Below are 13,083 nucleotides of genomic sequence, written 5' to 3' on the forward strand. Positions count from 1 at the left end.
ATGTGGGACACTGCCTAATGTGGGACATCTTAGGTCTAGTGTTTGTAGGTCCCCCATAAATACATGAATGACAGTGAAACTATGGGTTAGACAAAGCTGTGGTGTCATGTGATCAAAATCACATGACCTATCAAATGTCCAATCATATTTGAGGGTGGAGCAATCATCAAACAGGAGGCACCTTGTGCAAAGACCATCCGAAGATTAGTGACATAGAGTTTTAACAAATTTGATGTTAAGGAGTTAAATACATTTTAAACAAAGCAATCCTGCAACTTTTTAGCCTAATATGCTTATGAAATGTTTGTCTATCAAAAAATAGTGTAACTTTGTGTGTATAAACTATATATTTTATATATTTGTATCAAATTTCCTAGTGTCCCACATTAGGGAAATGTGGTTTCCAAATCTGGGACAGCATGATCAGCCTAATGTGCGACATACTTCAATGAGTCAAACATGTCTGGTGGGGCATGGTTTGTGGGACAAACATGGTTATTTGCATGGTTTTAGTCTTGTAATGCAATATTAGAATACTTTTAATACAGATTTTTACAGTCGTGTGACTTTTTTATTCTTGGAGGGCAGTTTGAAGGCTCTTTTGTGTGTGTGTGTGTGTGTGTGTGTGTGTGTGTGTGTGTGTGTGTGTGTGTGTGTGTGTGTGTGTGTGTGTAAAAGGTAGGTAGTTGACTTAAAATGAAAAATAGCTCTGAATTTAAAAGCGCAGTAGAAAACCAATAAAGCCATTCCACTTAATTTTATGCATCTGATTAATTAAATGAAATGTATTTCAGATAACAATGGCAAAGGTGAGAAAGACAGGGACAGATTGTCAGACGCAGAAAGAGAGGCAGAAACAGGGAAAGGATAAGAGAAAAAACTTAATCAGTGAAGGCAGGTTTATTTTATTATCGGTCTGATGATGTTCAGTTATCCATGTTTCATCCATTCATAACCAGGAAAATTACTAACTAGGTTTTAAGAGAGAATCTAAAATAAAATAAGATTTTACTATTCTACATGTATCAATGTGATTTTTGGTCTTTTATCATAGATTGTTCACTGTCCCATATTGGGGACACAACTGTCCCACATTAGGAAGCTGCAGATTGTCTCAGACGACTTGCAATAACACTAATATGTCTATAATTTATCGTATGAATGGGTTATCTTAATTCTCTCTTTTGATTTGATTAGGACACATACTGGGGTTTTTAAAATGGTATTGGGTGTGGATTTAATGTTTTGGTTATACACACTGTCATTTATTGTTCTTGAAGAGCCTAAATGTAAATAACTCCTGTTACGGTTATTTGTAAACATTATTCATGACCATGTGAGACTTTTCTGTGTCAATAAACAGATGGATAGGCTGGAAAATAACATCCCACTTGAAGATTATTCTAATAAAGAATAAGAGCAGTGCTTTAACTTCGCAAATGATCTGTTTTGCTAGTCTCATACAATACTTCAATGATTAATTAACTAATTTGTTTATCCATGTGCTGACATATAGGTTGTTTATTTTGTGATACTAAATTTCACTGATTAAATAAGATTCTTGATCGCCAAATATATATGCGTGTGTTTGACTCTGGTTAAGTCTGATTGAGGTGAGTGTAAGATCGAGGGATTGAGGAAATGCTGTTCCAGTGGAAATCCAACAGGCAATTAAGTTTCATTAGAATCTGGCCTCAAAAAGGAGTAAGTGGAGAGATGCTTTCAAAATAAAGAAAAAAAATATATTAATATATACGCACATTTATATTTAAGCAGGTATTATAAGAACTTCTATTCATAGTCTAAATAGCCTAACACCACAAGAAGCAGCTGGGTAAAACAGGACGGTACAAGTCTGAGGGATGCTACTCTAAAATCTAGGCTGTTAAACTTTTCTACTTTAGGAGTACAAAAGATTCACAAGAATGGATGGACACAGAAAATAAAGCTATGCAATTATTCAGCATAAAAAAAAGAAAAAAATATAAGCTCTTTATTTGAGAGGATGGGTGGCTCTTAAAAGAGCCTTTGGGGTAGTTGAAGTCAGGCACGCCTCACTTTGAGCTGGTGTATTTGGTGACGGCCTTTGTGCCCTCGGACACGGCGTGTTTGGCCAGCTCTCCGGGCAGCAGCAGACGCACGGCGGTCTGGATCTCTCTAGAAGTGATGGTGGAGCGCTTGTTGTAGTGCGCGAGGCGAGACGACTCACCGGCGATGCGCTCGAAGATGTCGTTGACGAAAGAGTTCATGATGCCCATCGCCTTAGAGGAGATGCCGGTGTCAGGATGAACCTGCTTCAGGACTTTATAGACATAGATTGCGTAGCTCTCCTTCCTGGACTTTCTGCGCTTCTTTCCTCCTTTAACGACGGTCTTGGTGACGGCCTTCTTTGAGCCCTTCTTAGGCGCGGTCTTTAATGGTTCAGGCATGTTGATACAAGATCTCAAACATACTCTTCGGGAGCGATACAGAGTTATTTATTCACTGCCCTATGCTAATTTTCAAAGCGATACGGATATTCTCTGATTGTTTGTTTTCATAGGCCAACCACACAAACTCGTACTTCATTGGACAGCTCAAAGCACCCAGAGAGAAAAGATAGCCAATCACAGGCGGATAAAAAATAGTCCCGCCCACCGCTCGATGTTCTTCTTCTTCTTCTTCTTTCAGGATTTAATGGCAGTTGGCAACTCATCTCAAAGGTGCATTACCGCCACCTACTAGACTGGAGTGTGAGCATTAAACTGGTATCCAAAAGAGATAGAGGAACTCCTATTAAATGATTTCGCCTAGCCCAGTGTTTTTTAAAAACAAAATTAACAGCTTGTGTATTTTCCCAGGTGTTTTCCCCAATAAACCACTCAAGTGTAAAACTTTGTTCATCCATTTGTGCCTTTAATTCTATTCTGTCTTCTTTGCAGTCTATTCTATTCTGTCTATTCTTTGCAGTCTAACAATATATGTATCACTGTCTCTTGTACATTACAATAAGTGCATAATCCAGTGAGGTGTTTTCCTATTTTATACAATGTTGCATTTAAGTGTGACCCATTCTAAGATGTGAAACTAACATCTCTTCCCTTGGGCTTCTGCCCTTCCTCATGCTTGTGACTACTTGATTTTGAATACTGTATAGATGACGCCCTGTATCCGATGTGTTCCAATATCCCTGCCATATTTTAAGTGAGTGTTGTTTTATAATGGTTTTAACCTCTGCTCTACTTTTTGGTATGTGCACATCTACTGGTTCAGGCTTTATAGAGTTTTTTGCTAGCATATCTACAACTTCATTTCCTTCCACCCCTACATTAGCAGGAACCCAAAGGAAAGAGACAGCTACTCTTTTATTATGAAGTATGCGGAATATTATATTTTCATCCTAATTTAAAATGAACATGTTTTACTTGTATTTAAACGTATTTTATTGAATGAATAAAACCTGTTTCATAAAATGACCAGGTTTGATAAACAAGGTTTTGGAGTTTTCCACTAGAGTACGCTGTTGCCCAGGCATGCTCATGCCATGTAATTCATACAAGTTTACCCAATTATTTTATTTTATTGTTATTTTTGACATTTGTGTAATTTTAATTGTTTGTGCATCTGTGCTTAAATTTAAATAATTTTAAGAAGATTTTGCCTAACCTAAACAAGACGCTTCCCTGTGTGACGATGGCAAACTGAAAGACGCGTTTTGATTGGCTAACGCTTCATCGAGTACTTCTCTGATTGGTGTGTGTCGTTAGAGTAATCATCAGTGTTTCTGACGATAGTTGTCTGAAATGTTTCTGCGTTTGCTGCCAGACTACAGTAAATGTTCTGTTTACCACTTTACCATCTTATACATCATTATTTGAGGTAAGATTAACCTGTTTCCTCTTTCGGGACGGCTTAATAGTTATATCTTCAGTGTTTTTGCTCTTGTTTTAGAGCTGTTAGCAATAGCAAGTCTGAGGGACTGACAGAAAATAAAGTCTAATATTAGCACTCATTTTGTCATTACTTATATACCGCATAAATGAAACATGCATGTATACACAAATAATTACAACTAATCAAATACCATACTTGATCCATTTGACCCATGCAGTTTGTGTTTTCTTCTGGATTGTAACGTTATATGGCTAGTTAGCATCGGATGCTATTTTTACCATTAGTCATGAAATACAGATTGTGTTTTATTATACATAGTGTTGAATTACAAATTATGTGTGATCTGAATCGGCTTCAGGGTCAGATGCGGATTCCAGACTGATACATGCATGCCATGTATAAAAATATGCACACTAAACATATGTTTTTGTTTTGAGTCTCCTGTTATTTTCCCTTACATTGTGTGCTTAACGTTACTTTTATCAATATTATCAGCATTTTCTAAGGCCTTTATCTATTTACTGACGAATATAAGTGTTAACACTAAATACAGTGTTCATGATTGTAAAACATGAGCATAACTGTTGTAATGTTCATATTGATTTTTTGCAATAAGGCACGTGATCATATTTTGAATTGAAACTTCAGAACTGTCTGTTATTTTATTTTTATCATTTGATGGATTATTTCTGAACAAAATTATTTAATTTGCAGAAAAAAAATTAAGAAACCTGCCGTTTAAAAGTTTTGTAGTCTTTATTGACAAGATTTTTAGGAATTCCCTAGAGATTGCCCATTTAAATTGGTTTTGTGAATCGACCCACACAATTAAATATGTGGTGAGAAAATAATAATGATTGCTTTTACATTGTTGGGAAGTAGGCAACCAGTTTAAAATAAAATAATGCAGTGTGGTCAGTTTGCATCATTACTTCACAGTTTGTGTCAGAAATGGAGTCCATGGGCCTGTAGTCACTGTTCTGAGCTAGGTAGAATTGAGTTTCATCTGCTTTTAACATTATTGCCGTTATTTGACCTAGTGGGAAGCATGCAGATTGAACAGGAGAGGTCCAATGATAGATCCCTGGAGGACTCCGCAAGCCAACATATTATAACCATTAAAATAAAATAGTATCAGGCCATATTCAGGTCCTGAATTTAAGCATAGGACTGTGATTATTGCGTGTAACTTTTAAGCTTTCTTGCAAGTTTGGTGCTTATAATGCAGGGATTCACCCAAAATACATATAGCAATGTGGATTGAATAAATTAATACAGATAAACAGATCAAATCAATCATTTGAAATCTTTCTCTAAGGCTGTAATATCACAAACAGTGAGAGAGAATCAGCACTATCAGGTACTGTAATCGAGCTGCGCGCTGCAATAAAACCCTTTCGCTTGCGTTTAGAATAAATGATGCTGTTAACAGGGACCACTGCAGCAGTAACATGTGTTGAATGCTAGAGTGGTATACAATATTTAAAACAGCATCCAGTTCTACTTGGTATAAGGGGTGATTTTTATTTAATTTTTTAGATTAAATACTTCCATAGTAGGTTTTTTTCCTACTATGGAAGTCAACAGGTCCATCAACTGTCTGGTTACTGACAAAATATCTTATTGCGTGTTCAGCAGAAGAAAGAAATTCAGACAGGTTTGATCTTGAGGATGAGTAAATGATGTCAGAATTCATTTTTAAAGGTGCAGTGTGTGATTTTAGCGGCATCTAGTGGTGAGGTTACGAATTGCAACCAACCAAAGTTACGGTGGCCGACAGGAAAATATGTCATCGTCTGAGACAGCAGAGAGTAGCAGTTCAGCAATGAGGTTTCTTTACAAGGATAAATTAAGAAATTATGTTTACTTAATTAGTCAGTAAAACTATATGTTATTGCGAATATTATTGTTACTTGTTCATCATTGTGTCAGTGTTTTATTCGCTGAACTAAGCTTGCTTCCTTGCACGAAGAGCAACATAGTAACGAAACGCGTTTGTCCGTTTAGAGCTACTGTAGAAACATGTCGGCGCATTTCAATGTAAGGGGATCCGCGGTGTGTGTAGACAGAAACTGCTCATTCTAAGCTAATACAAATATAACGGTTCATTATGTAAGGTCTTTATACACCACTAAAATCTTCTTTTTCAAGATAGTGAGGAAACGCGCTCTGTAGCGCTGTGTGTTCGCTGTCGGCTACGCTAGAAACATGACCACACAATATGTCGACCTCCATAGAAGGGGGCGCCCGCGGTTATGGAGATATAAATGTCTCATTCTAAGGTAATAAAAACATAACGGTTCATTATGCAAGGTCTTTATACACCATTGAAAACATAGTTATGGATCTTATATTGCATTTCTGTCAATAGATGCTCAGAAATATTACACAATGCACCTTTAAGTGAACTATTCCTTTAAAAGTAAGGATGCTCATAATTAACAGTTAACTGACATTAAGAATTTTGGCAGATTAATACTGGTTAAATATCGATTTAACGGTTTAAAAGTAATTGAACACTTGTAGATCAGACCGGAGATGCGCTTGACGCCGCCACGTCAAGCTTAAATATCTGTGTTTGTTGTAGTCCAGCCAAATGATCTCTGAGGACAGTAAAATTACATCTCCTGTAATGTCATGTCAGTTGTCCATTTTTGTTTTGTCCGCTGGTCTGGTGTTGGGTCGAGATAAAAGTTGATTGTGAAATCATTTTATATGGAAAGGCATGTGACCCTTTGCCAGCGTATTGGATATCTGGGAGGCATGGCTCAATTTAATGTCAACTGGAAAACACACTCCATGAAATCCCTGTTAGGATCACAGGAGTGTGGTTCCCCCTCAACCCAGTCGTTATGGCCTGGAGGAACAGATCACATGGCAGATTTCACATTCTTCAGGGTTTCAGCAGACAGTCATCCAGGCAATCCTCCCATGATGCCCAGAATGAGGGGTGGAGGCCTGACTCTTGAATATTATCAGGATTTTGGCCTTGACCTCTCAGAGCTGCCATGTGATTCTTTAATCTTCGCCTGGACACCCTGAGCCTCTTCATCTTCATGGCTTTCCTCTTCCTTATCCGTCATTTCAAAGATTTGAAGATGAAATTATTCATGGTGTCGCAAACTCTCTTTAACCATCATAAATATGTGAGTAAGTCTTTAGCAGAATCGTTCAAACTTTTACTGTTTTTACATGTTTTCTGGTTGGATTCTAGACTGAGAGTGTTCGTAGTAAAACACAAACTTCATGGCCTGAATACCATCTAGCATGGTCGAATAAAAGGGTACTCTGGACGTTTTTTTCCTCATACTATAATAAATGCAGTAATCAATGGTGTTTAAGTATAATTTAAAGGCGGTAGAAAAATACTACCGCAATAGTAACAATTAAAATAATCACAATTCTGTTCATTGTTACTGGTGGGTGAAATCCATAGTTGTCATTAAAATAACGTTACAATGCAAACAACTGCAAAGGTCTTAAAAACAAGACTAATTTTCTTAAGTATAGTTTCTTAAATTGTTCTATTAATTTTGAGATGTCTCAGATATGTTTTGACAGGTTTTGTGAGATAGGCTACTACAGTCTTTCTGGTCAGAATTCACACACACATTTTAAGGAAGCGAGCAGAATCGACCGTCTTTATTTCCCACTCTGAGCGTAGTGGGGATTTCCTGCAGTGAGATACTCAACCAAGCCTGGCTCAAAAATACAACTGTAGGTGGAAATGTCTAGATGACATAAAGACTATTTTTCTCCTCAGAAACATGTGCTGTGGCTTCGAGTTTCAGTCGGAGGAACGTTTGTCGTTGGGTGCGTTGCCTCCTCATAGTCTGCCTCTGTTTACTTGGATACAATCATGTTTACTCCAATTTCAATTTCAATTTCATTAATTTCATTTTCAGAATCCCTAAATGAGTTCAGCTGAATTTCTACTGATTGTACAGACAGTGAAAGAAGTTGTTAAAGGAAGAAAGCCTTTTTTGTCTGTCTTTTTATAGAAAAAATTGTGAGTGATGTGTTCCTGTGTAAAGTGGGGGTTGTCTCTGAAAAACCTCACTACCACCACAAATGCTACGAGTGGGCGCTAGGGCATTGATATGCAGTTGTTAAGGTGTTCAGAGTGTTTTTTGAGGCATTATCTTGCGGTTAATATATAGCCTAAGGTGATTGTGTACTAGTAACCCATGTCCAAAGGAACGACCTCAAGTCTCTGATATTGCACTGGTACCTCTTCATGTAAATCTGTTCCCTTAAACAAGTTGCACTATTGAAAATATCATTCATGTTACTTTGTAGGATGGGTTACACGTCAAGGTTTAAAGGCCTGTTGTGTTCACACCAACACTAATGTTCACACAAAAACTTCATTCAGTGAGATTTGTCTGTTCAGACCAATGCGTAACATGTACATTTACTCTCTGACAGTAGGGCGATTATATCAGAAATACAGCGGTTACCCTGGGTAATACGGTGGGCAGAGCAGCATTGTGCAGTTTTCTGTTTGTCAAACAATGTTTACATGTTTTCAAACCTGTTCAGATATTTGTGTATTTTATTAAATAACACCAAATACAAAAGTGTACAGTGACGAGAGCTGGTTCTGGATTCTTCTTCTGCTAATCACTTGTGCGTTTTTGTCGTGATTGAACACCACCAGGTCGCTGTAGGCTATTATGTAACGGCAGTGGCTTTGGCCATGTGACTAAATGCGTTCTCTTATTGGTTGGCCAGTTTTTTTCACAGTGAAATGGAAATGAGATCAGGGGCCGTATTCACAAAGAATTGTAAGGCTAAAAGTAGCTCCTAACTGGCAAATTTAGGAGCAACTCCTAAAAATAATGGGCGTGTCACTCCTAACTTTAGGACTCCTAATTTTTTTCACTAAGAGTAATTCACGAAGCATTTTAGCCCTAAAAGTAGCACCTAAGTCTGGGACAGCTTAAAAGAAGTCGAGAGGACTCCTAACTCTCTAAGACCTATTCACAAAGGATTGTAACGCATACCACCGCCTCTCGCAGTCGTCCAGGGTCCGCCACACAAGCGGGAATGCTGCATTGATCTGCAAACAAATCCTCTCCCATGTCTCATGCTTAGTTTTACTTGATATCCCAGTGTCGAATTTCCCTTTTATTTTTTATTTTATTTCAGCACCAACTGGACCAGCAGCGTCCAGCGTCCAGTTGGGGTTTCTTTTCCGTTTTGGCGAGTTCATAATCCATCGTCATTCAACTATTACATTACTTCAATAGGAGCAACATTTCCTTGCTTTAAGTAGTCTATTTAGGCTATGGAAGCTTGTTTCCGCCATAGAATGAAAAATAAAAAAGGTAATTGCGACTTTTTATCTCACAATTGCGACTTTATTTCTCACAATTCTGACTTCATATCTCGCCATTGTGAGATAAAAAGTTGCAATTATTTTTTATTTATTTTTATTCAGTGGCGGAAACAAGCTTCCATACTAATAGGATGTCAATTAACCAAGCAAGTGTTAATGCAAGTGTCGTTTTTCATTATTAGGCAAGTGGTGGTTTCATTAGGGTATTAGGCTACCTTAATTTAATTTAATTTAATGCACCACTTTTCTCTCTCTCTCTGGCTTTTTAGAATTACACTTCACTGGGGCCTGCACAAACATGTCATTATATATGCATTTCGATGACATTACTATTATTATTTTGTGTAGGACACAGACATATTTAGATGTCGTAATTCCATGATTTGTTGCGTCTGTGTTATGTTCCGCATGATCGCATGGTGGCCCTGTCATCTAACAACCAATCACCGTGATCATTGCGAGGAAACTCGTGCATGAGAATTGACGTCATCCATAGCAACGAAGACTCACTCTTAGTTTAGGAGTTGTCATTTTTCCTTACTAAGAGTAGGTCTGAAAGGCGTTGTGAATAACTTTTAAGAGAAAACTCCTAGCTAAAATATTTTAGTGTGATTTAGGAGTACTCCTAGTGGTAAAATAAAATTCTTTGTGAATACGGCCCCAGACCATTTCTCCGTAAAAATCTGTTGCATTGACAGCATGCGAATATTTGTGTTCATTGAAATGAGAACTGTCTGTTGCCGCCCATTCAATTAAAATATTTATTGCACCAAATTTTCACACCAAAGGAGGACAGTAACCTTCACGATAAAGATATCGTTTTTTAAAATCATTCTAACATTAAAAAAACAGCAGAGTTCACATCACAACTATAACGATAATGGCACAGAACAACGATACCGTTGGAATCACTTTAAGAACGATTTTTTCAAGCTAATGAACGATAAAAACATTGACAGCCAATCAGAATCAATCCTGCCTTAAAACACTCGAGCATTTAAAGCAGCAGACGACAAAACGGCAGCACTTATAACAAATAAAACGATATCTTCCACGGGTGGATATATAATTATTATTATAAAATAATTTTAGTGATCTTTATAGTTATCATTGTTGGTGTGAACATGTTTTTGTAATACTTAGGAATGGGGTTTAGTTCAAATTACCAATGTTAAGTATGAGTAATAGTCATGCTTGTCTTGGCAAATGCCACTTCATATTAAATTAGGTTTATAATTATATAAATACAGCTTTGCAAAGTTCAAAAACAGTCAGGAGAGAAAATGTAAGCTGAGCAAAAGTGGTTAGTAATGCTAATCCAGTTTAGTTCAACCCCCACGTCCTTTGACATTTCTAAAATTCCTTTTATCCATGTGTTCCCCCATTTTGCATCATTCTTTCTCTTAATCTGTTCCTTTTTTCTCTTTAAGGAGCTGGAGTTTGGGACACATATGGCTGTGTATGATGAGAATATCCTAAAGAACCCCTTTTACCTGGCCCTGGAAAAGCACAGACCGGACCTGAGCACCAGGGTGGCAGAACTACATGGCATTGTGAGTTCACACTTCCACATTTACCACCATTTTATGTGCTTTATTGGAAATGCTGTTCAAGTTCTTACTCATTTAAACCGCTTTCAAACAGAGCAAAAGTGAATGTTTGCGTGTTGACGACTGAAACGATGAATGGATTTATTTGTAGAACAGAATTAGTCATGTATTCATTCATGTGACTGTGGTCAGTTCACATGCGGTCAGAAAGAGGTTCTGTATGTATGAGCTGATTCTTTAATGTTGGGTGATGTTAGAAGTTCTGTTAATCAGATGATAATGACAGCGTCTGTCTTGAGAGGTCATTCTGAAATTTAAAACAATGCTCAAATGAATACTTCTCCACAAAATTATTGAATGAGCTGTTTCAAGCTGATAAAATGCTGATAAGCATGAACATGTGATGCACATTCTATATTATCACTAATTGTTCTGTTGTTGTGGTTATCAGCTCGTCTCTGATTTCATTTGGCTTGCAGCCTCATGCTTGTGACCAGATCAGTTCAATCTGTTCAATAATCAAGAAGTTAAAAACCCCATGAAGACCCCAAAATTGAAGTTTGTTTGGCCTTTGGTATGAATATGTTAGACTTACTGTTATCTATAAGCTAGTGTGCTCCAAAACAGTGACAAAATTCACATTTAGAAGATGTAAGAGATCAAAACATACAGTCTCTCACTTCCGCCAATATGGATCAGTGATTTTGATGACATCACTCGGCACTTCAGCTTCTCATAATATTTTCTGTCCAATCAGATGCTCTCTAGAATCTGAAGCTCTACATTATTAATTGATGCTGCAAAGCTGAAATCAGTCACTTGTTCACGCATTTGCTATAATCTATTTGGTGAATGGCACATAGTACACTATATAGGGGATAGGGAACGATTCAGACGATTTCCATTGGGGCGAATAAAGTCTGGTTTCACTTGTGTCACGCAAACCACCATTATGAATTTTGAAGCCTAATTATTTATGTCATAGAATTAAACGTGATAATATCATCAGCTTGTGTTCGCTTAAGCTTTTATTAATTATTTAATTTTACCAAAAACGTATTCAACCCATATTGGAACCTAGTATTCAAAAATGCCAACTAATTTCTGGGATTTAGGACTCATTCCTGTACCTTTCTCTGTGATAATACTTCCAAACAAAGCCGAAGCAGGATCAACCATTGTGTAAAGTAACAAACACTGAAAGACTGAGTGACACAGTCAAATAGCCCAGTGCTGTTGGATTGAATATCAGCAATATCAGCATCAACCAACCAGAACCGAGGATGGGAACTAACTGCTGTATAATACTGTGTAATTGAAGTTTCTGTGTTGTCTGACAGCCATAATCCGCTTCCAGTTAGACTAATGAACTATATTGCTTTGCTGAAGAATTGTTGATTTGATTATAGACCTTAGTCAGGGTGTATTTTTTGGGAATGAAAACTAGGCTGAAGGATATACACACTGTATAGTCTTTTCCATGGCATGCACTATGTAAAGTTTCTTTTAAAAATGTTTTTAAATCTATATTATTTTTCTTCTGAAAGATGGAAATGTCCAAACTAATTTGAACACACTGTACTCAGCCTCATATCCAAAAATAAAATCTGGTGCTACCCTGATTAATTTAGTATAAAGAACAACATAAGGGTGAGTAAATAATGTCAAAATAAAGCAATAAACCATGTGGGTAATAGTGTTTTTACCACTTAGATATAATTGAAACCTAATTCTAAGACTCGAATGTTCAATAAAAAGTAAAATTTAGTAATATTCAAAGAGAACACAAAACACACCATATAGGTAGTCCATATGACTTGTGTGCTGCTATGAGTTTGTTTGTGCTTGATCAATTCAAAACTTACAAACCTCTTTTTTTTAGATCCTGGTACCGTGTTGTGGAAGTTTACCAACGGCCTCTTTTACAGCAGCCCAGTTTGACGAATACGTGCTTCAGCCGGCTGAACAGGGTTACCAGACGCTAGATGGAAAGGTATGTAAAATCCCACATATAATCACGCAGAAGCCCCACATGTATCATTCAGAGTTAAATTTCAGGATCCTGACTGTAACTGAACAGCTTTTTCCTGTGGCGTATCTTCCAGGAAGTGTCTATAGACAATAACCAGGTCCGTCTGGGAGCAGGGTTTCCCAGTCCCAATTCTGTCCCCATCCTGTTTGAGGAGACTTTCTACAATGAGAAAGAGCAGGCCTACAGCATACTGTGCATCACAAGACCCTTAAATTCGGACCACAGCCCTGGTAATTTGTTTGTAAGAGGTTCTAGCTAAAGGCACAGTCGTATTAGTGTAATAATGC

The 13,083-nt window shown here is 37.3% G+C and overlaps 2 protein-coding genes across 3 annotated transcripts in view; one reads left to right on the forward strand and one right to left on the reverse strand.

Moving 5' to 3' along the window:
- Positions 1-881: 881 nt before the first annotated feature.
- LOC143720500 (histone H2B-like) lies at positions 882-2,506 on the reverse strand. Its single transcript, XM_077209957.1, has one exon. It carries the CDS (start codon positions 2,427-2,429, stop codon positions 2,055-2,057), a length of 375 nt encoding a protein of 124 aa, XP_077066072.1. The 5' UTR covers positions 2,430-2,506; the 3' UTR covers positions 882-2,054.
- Positions 2,507-3,746: 1,240 nt separating this feature from the next.
- Positions 3,747-13,083, forward strand: part of ankrd27 (ankyrin repeat domain 27 (VPS9 domain)) — a 58,203-nt gene continuing 48,866 nt past the window's right edge. The window contains exons 1-4 of one of the 2 annotated variants that reach the window (XM_077211544.1): positions 3,747-3,858; positions 10,645-10,767; positions 12,647-12,757; positions 12,870-13,026. In XM_077211544.1, coding sequence (XP_077067659.1) covers positions 10,666-10,767; positions 12,647-12,757; positions 12,870-13,026 — 370 coding nt within the window. In that variant the 5' untranslated portion in view covers positions 3,747-3,858; positions 10,645-10,665. The remainder of the gene's footprint in view (positions 3,859-10,644; positions 10,768-12,646; positions 12,758-12,869; positions 13,027-13,083) is intronic. The other variant, XM_077211543.1, reaches the window with a different exon arrangement.

This window comes from Siphateles boraxobius, unplaced genomic scaffold (assembly GCF_051911475.1).
Source record: "Siphateles boraxobius isolate OS27281-9 unplaced genomic scaffold, OSU_SipBor_1 65, whole genome shotgun sequence".
Taxonomy (NCBI): Eukaryota; Metazoa; Chordata; class Actinopteri; order Cypriniformes; family Leuciscidae; genus Siphateles; species Siphateles boraxobius.

Excerpts from the sequence above, each read along its gene's own strand:
- LOC143720500 (XM_077209957.1), bottom strand. The coding sequence starts at position 2,429 with ATGCCTGAACCATTAAAGACCGCGCCTAAGAAGGGCTCAAAGAAGGCC.